General features: G+C 31.8%; 1 protein-coding gene across 1 annotated transcript in view; it reads left to right on the plus strand.

Moving 5' to 3' along the window:
* LOC129228028 (cullin-associated NEDD8-dissociated protein 1-like) overlaps nucleotides 1–7051 on the plus strand; it is a 112844-nt gene that overhangs the window by 90649 nt on the left and 15144 nt on the right. Inside the window, exons 27-28 of the mRNA XM_054862658.1 lie at nucleotides 1951–2140; nucleotides 4690–4878. Coding sequence (XP_054718633.1) covers nucleotides 1951–2140; nucleotides 4690–4878 — 379 coding nt within the window. The remainder of the gene's footprint in view (nucleotides 1–1950; nucleotides 2141–4689; nucleotides 4879–7051) is intronic.

A 7051-nucleotide genomic window follows, 5' to 3' on the forward strand; every position in this document is an offset into this window, starting at 1 on the left:
TTTTTTAGAATAGGATCTTCCATATTGTATTCAAAAGTGTTTTGTCTCATTTCTTCAAAAATCAAATTTTCCAATTATTTGTTCATTTTGCAATTGTAAAAGAACTATTGAATCTACAGACTTTGTTTTTGGCTTAAATAAAAGCCAATTACATATACTATAACAGTATATCTTAATTTTTTTCGATTAAAGTGGGAATTCATGTCCATATTTGGCGTGGAATGTGATTAAAGCATAATTTTTACATTTTTCGCCAAAAATGGCCAGTTTTTTGAAATAAGATATCTCCTAAAGCATTGGTCGTACAGAACCCCAGGAGTTATAAAGGAGAAACTAAAATAAGTCCAAAAATTTCGCGAATTGCACAGCGAACACAGGTTTTTGAAAATTGCAAACAGATTTACACTACTCTAACTGGCCCAAATAATATATTAAAAAATCAGAACTGCATCGTGTTTTGCGATTTTAGCCTTTTTTTTGTATCATATGACTGGACTAAATCCTTTTAAAAGAAGAAAGATAAATTGCTAAATAATAATCAAAAGGGGAAATTTTTACCTCTAAACAAAAACAAGATTTATTTACTCACAGCCAAGAAAAAAAAAAGTGGCAACCTTCTGAATGCTTATTTAAAATGAGATCGCATAAACCAGTTTTCCACTCAGAAAATAAAGTTCCATTAGGCTTAAAAGTGCTTTTAAATTTTTTCCCAGTAATTTTACAGCCTTTTTTTTTTTGAAATTCGAAGGAAGTGAATGAACTTCATGGGTATTTTTCGCGGGCTTTCGAATGGTGTTTAATTGAACTGATCGGATAATTATTGCATTTGGAAAGAGCCATTTAATGCTGTTTTCGGGTCCTAAAATTAAAATTTGAATGATTTGGTTCTATTTTGGCATTTGAAAACCCCTCTACATTCTTTCTCGGGTATCCAAGTACCTCCTTGCTAAATTTAGTCCAGATCCAACGAAAACTGGATTTGTATGAGGAACAAACATACACACAAATATACACACTTATTCTTTGTTTTATTTAATATAATTTTTTAATGTTCAAAATTGCAAAATATTGTGTTTTTCAGGTCAGAAAAACTACTTTTGCATTGTGAACAAAAATTTAATTCATCTAACGAATTTTATTGATAAAGGAAAGAAGAATGGTCGAAATTTTTGAAATAAAAAACACTTGAAAATGCTGTTCTGTGAGGCATAACTTTGGAAAACTTACTAAGAAAAACAATTAAACAAAGGAAGAAATGCAAGTGAACTGAATTTTAAAAATGTGCTCACAAATTTTAATAGCTTTCAGTATTTTGTTAACTGATGCAAATTGAGAGATAGTTTCTATTTTGGAAATGCATAGTACAGTAAAACCTGTGAAGTTGACCACCCTTGTAAGTTGACTACCTGTCTGAGTTGACCACTTTTATCAGGCACGGAATTAGCCATTACCATATAAATCAACCTCTGTAAGTTGACCACCTGTTAAAGTTAACCACTTAAGTAGTGCACCGCAAGTGGTCATCTTAGACAGGTTTCACTGTATCTGCTTATATTCTATGCATTTTCAAAATATCAGCATTCTAGTTTTAAAAAAAAAAAGCATGTCAAAGTTTTTCTATTATGTGCAAAGAAACAGAAACATTTTCAAATAAATTGAATGCATTCATTCATAATCTTTTAATTAAACCTAGGTTGTTTTTTTTTACGTTTTAAGTTGAAAAAATTTAGTTTTCTGCCTTGATTTTGTCGAGATGTCGAATTTCTCTCGTAGACGCTTTCTCAAAATTAAAATGGGCCTTTCTGCACTCTTGTTTATGACTTAATTTAACATTTGTCTCCTCTCCACCTCCCACTTGTCTGAAACATGTAATCTAAAGATTTTTACTGTATGAATAATAAATTAAATTTCATAAAATCTCTGAATTGGTTTATATTTTAATTATTTTAGGGGTATGCTGTTCAATCACTGTGAATGCACCGAAGAGGGAACCCGAAATGTTGTTGCTGAGTGCCTAGGAAAATTAACACTTATAGACCATGTTAATCTATTACCAGAACTGAAAACATATTTAACTTCAGACTCTCCTCTTGCTCGTAGCACTGTTGTCACAGCTATGAAATTTACTATTTCAGATCAGGTAATTACATGTAATTCTCATTTGCTTCCCTTTTTTTTTTGAGCAATCACATTGCTTATTGTTCTCATTTGACTGTTTTGGCATCCTTTGATTTTATTTTCCCACCGCCTCCCTCTGCAGCACCACCGGCGACCGACCTCACAATGCTGCTCCTCTAGCGAAAACAGTTTCCAAGTGCGTCATTATCCTACACGCACACATATACAAACAGACTCATGCCTAGACACAAACACATGCACACGTGATTGCGAAAAACATAATTTGAATTCAAGATGTCTAAATTCAAATTAATTAATTTCAAAATAAACTTTGTCTTTTTTTAAGTTTAGGAAATTGTTATTAGCTTTTACTATCAATATCTATGAAAAGCTGTTAGTTTAAGTTCTGTTCATAGAAAAATCACTATTTTGTTTGTTCCTCCTATGTCTTGAGATCATATGTTCATGAGTAGCAAACTTACTGTTTTATATTATGATAGAATGGTAGGAAATCAGACTTTCATTACTCAACTGCTGTGTCATTGCTAAAATCCCTGAATGTCTAACCTTCTTTTTAGTAATGCTGCATTACCCCCTTTAAATATATATTCTCCTCATGTGCTTCCTGATAATGATAAACAGTTAACTGTTTCTCAATAAAATTTTTCTTTATTTTTCTATGTATCCCATTACTACCAACTCTTCCTGGATTTGTTCCGGAGGCTCTCAAAGTTTGAGACTGTCTCCCGAACCCCTTAATCAAGTAAATGTCTCCTGATCTTTCACCAAAACGACTAATTTTCCAATAAATAAGAATTTTAAGTGATTAGACTATCGGGAATTATCCCTACTGTAAAATGATCATGATCACAAAAATTGAATCTTTTCATAGATGATTATAAAATGTATATTGTTGCCTCAGAGCATCAATAGGATATCTAATCCCAGAAATAAAACTAAGATGTGTTATTGTTGCTCTGAGGCGACGATATGTCTGATCATTTTAAACACATTTTAATTTCATTTTCCTTCTTTTAAAAATCTTTGTTTCCCAAAAAATGCAGTAAAATGTTCCCAATTTTTCTGTGAACTTTCTAAATTTTTACCTGTTGCAAGGAACATGTATCATTACTTATAAGAAAAATAAACTTATGCCCAATTTAAAAGATTCTTTTAAAACCTAAAAGTTGTGATATTTTAAACTTCAAATACCATTGTCTGAATTCCGGGTTCTGCCGGATATCCAAACGCCGAATTTCAAGTCTTGCACAGAATAAATTTAAGACATTCCTACTTATGTGTTATAATATCCCTTTTGTGCTTAAATTTTGAAGTTAAACTCAAAATCTCAAAATCCGTACAAAGCCTTTCTAATTTTACACATAAGTCTTCCTAAGTTCTAGCTCTCACTGTTGGCAGCTATGGACACTTAACATGCAGAAATAATCCACTGTGCTGTGTCTCTTTGATTCATATGTAGTTCAAATATGTCAATTAGCTGATATTAATGTTTTTTAAACCGTAAAAATTCCCTTTTGTGCCAAAAAGCATTTATTTTCTTGTCATTACAAGCTATACCACTGGCAAATACCTGCTAAAACCTTTCACACAAAATAAGCAAAAATGTTTCTAGGATGTATTTTGAAGTTGATATTTTTCAAGGTACATTCAATTTGTGACATAGATTAGATTGTAATTTCGATAGATTTATTTATACCTATTCATTCATTCCTCTCCATACAATAGCATCTCGTAAACCAGAATCTCGAAAGTCTGAGTTTTCGCTTCATTTGAGGTGATTTAGTTATATTTTCATTTATGCTTTTAGTAACTGAAAAAATGTTTTTTTAAACTGAAAATCCAAATGTTTTGCATCTGTAAAATTTCCTTAATTACATTTATTAAACTTATAAAACTGTTCTTGAGACATTGGTGTAAACAACACTTACCAAAAGGCATGAAATATGTATGAACTAGAAAATATGGACTAAGTTTTAGATGATACATTAGAAACCAACTTAGTTTCCACTGAATGCAATGCTGATTGTTTTAGGCTAATTATTATGTGCATATTTTATTATTATTATTATTTAATTTTGTAGACTTTTTAATTACTTTGAAATTTTATAAATTTATTTTATTTCTTTTTCTATACATTTGTAACTGGTGGAAAATTGTAATAAATCTTTTTTCCTATGCTTCTGTTTTTTATAATTTGTATTTATTTTGGATTTGTTTATATTGAATCATAGCCCAAACCAATATTGGTTAATGACAAGAACTCAATACTGTATATGTGAATAAACTTTAAGCTTGAAATGTGTTAAAAAATTTGGTAACAGGAGATATATTATATGCATTTATTGATGGTATGTGAGGTGTCTGATTCTATGAAGTAATAGCTAATTGAGTATTATAGATACATTTTATTATAATGTAGTATAAATTAGTTAGAATTTTTAATTTTTTTTCAGAAGATGTAAGAAAAATGTTAACTTTTTGACTAAGTTTGAAATTATTTCTTGTAAAAATATGTTTCAAAGGTTAATAAGGAGAGCCATTCTTTTTCAGCCGCAACCTATTGATGCACTGCTTAGGGTAACCATCGGTGATTTTTTGAAGACTCTGAAAGATCCAGATCTGAATGTACGACGTGTTGCATTAGTTGCTTTCAATTCAGCTGCCCATAACAAGCCATCTTTAGTTAGAGACTTGCTAGATTCCATCCTACCAGAATTATACAATGAAACAAAAGTTCGAGTAAGTAATATGCATTCCTTCTTCTACATTTAGAGCCTGATTATGTGGCACTCACATGGAAGGTTGCTGTGACCTTCCAAAAAATTCCTCATTCAGCAAATTTTGTTTGACAATTCAGCAAATTCGAGACATAATTGAAATTTTTAGATGCCTGAATGTTCCTTGAAAATAGATGTAGGGGAATTTGGGACAAAGGGAATTAGGGAAGTATTTACTGCTTTTAGTTCCACCTATATGGCAAAATTTTAACTATGTAGTAGCTCTTGTATTCTATTCCAGTCAGGTAAAAAATGCTGCTGGAAATTAAAGCATATGACAATACGATACTCATATTTGTTATTAGTCAAAAATTATTTTCTTTACTATGAAGGGATAAAGTTTTTCTTCTTACCATTTTATACATTAATCGAGACCTTCTAATATTTGATGCTGTATTTATTTAGCCAACATCAAGCTAATTTGTATTATAAATATATTGTACAATTAATCAATTACATTAAAGGCCAAATGAAATAGATTATTTTGTTCACTTATGCAATCATTTACTAAATCACATATGTATTCGTTTATTAAGTAATTCATTTACATTTATTTCTTCATTCATTCACTTATTTCCTTATTCATTTGCTCAGTTTCCCATTTGATTTTCATCTGTATTAATTAGTTTAATTATAAATGCAAATACAAATGTGAAAACCAGCAACAGGCTCTGGGCCCAGCTAGGCTGATCCTAGTCAGTTATAAGTCCCAAACGGAGATCGATTGCCCTCTTAAAGCTATCTACCCCCTTGCTCATTACCGCCTCTTCCGGTAAACTTCCAATTGCCTACGACCCTACTAAAGAAGTAATTTTTCCTAATTTCCAGGTTAGCCTCAGATTTGAATAGTTTAAAGCAATGACCCCTCATCCTGCTTTCTGTGCAAAAGTTTAACCTGTTAACATCTTTCATTTTCATAAATTTAAACAACTGAATCGTGTCCCCTTTGACTCTCCTTTGCTCCATGCTATACATATTAAGAGTGTCCCATTTTATGAAAAAATCTCTCTTTACCCAATAGATGGCGCAAAATGTTGCACCCTGGTTGTGACGAAAGCATCATGCTCGTTGTACGTTTTAGCCGCAAACTAGTTTTACAACTGACAGGATTTACGCGACATCCAGAAAAGGGGACCTCTAAACCGGAATTTGTGGAGGAGATATTGTTCTTCAGAGGAGTCAGTGAGGAATGTCTTTCATTGTTCGAAACACACCCCTCAAGTGCCTTCAAGCATTGACAGCGCGAAGGAATCGGAAAAGCAAACAAAACCGCTGCAGAGAAATGAGATGAGAGCATTTTTGCTTCGATTTGAAGTTTAGATCAGAAATGATTTCGTTATACCAAGGGTTCATCTTTTTAACCGCGGAAACTTCGGTAAATTCATCGCAACATATTTTAGAAATGTCTTCTTTTTGGCTATTAAATCTACTAATAAAAATTGTCAATCTAATGTTTTTTTTTTTTTTTTAATATTAATCTTTAGAAGCTTTGTTTCCTTCATGCTGCATTTATAGAAATTGCTAAATAGTAATAGAAAGACTGGAAAGTTTGTTAAATCAGACTTGGACAGTTTAAAAGAAAATTGTCTTTGAAAGGTCACATTTTTTTAATCTTTACGAGGAATTTTACCTTTTGTTCATGACAAAGGTCCACAAAAATTACCATGAAATTACAGAGAAAACTTGGTGGTACGAATCTTTTAAAATTTTGAAGAAGAAAACATAGTTTTTTACGGCATTTAACAGGGCCCAGTCGTGCAAAGAGGGGGAGGAACAGCCCCCCCCCCCCCGAGATCGATCTTAGTTTTCGCATAACTTGGATATAGTCGGGGGGGGGGGGCTACGGGGAAGAAACTGCAAATTGTGATAAAATTATGAAACTCGGCATGCTTGTAGACATTGTTTAAACAAAAATTTTATAAAGGGGAGGCATTCCAAAATCCCCCCCCTGGCGGCCATTTTTGGTCCAGAACCAAAAATGGCGATTCTTTTTAAATTTTCGTTATTATAATTTTTTTAATCATTGGTTGTGTCATTCCATGGATGGTTATTACATTTTTTACTATTTAAAACTCCAAAAAAATCTAATTTCAGAAATAACTTCACAAAAAGCGGTTTTTTAAAAATAAAATCAA

This window comes from Uloborus diversus, chromosome 1 (assembly GCF_026930045.1).
Source record: "Uloborus diversus isolate 005 chromosome 1, Udiv.v.3.1, whole genome shotgun sequence".
Lineage (NCBI taxonomy): Eukaryota > Metazoa > Arthropoda > Arachnida > Araneae > Uloboridae > Uloborus > Uloborus diversus.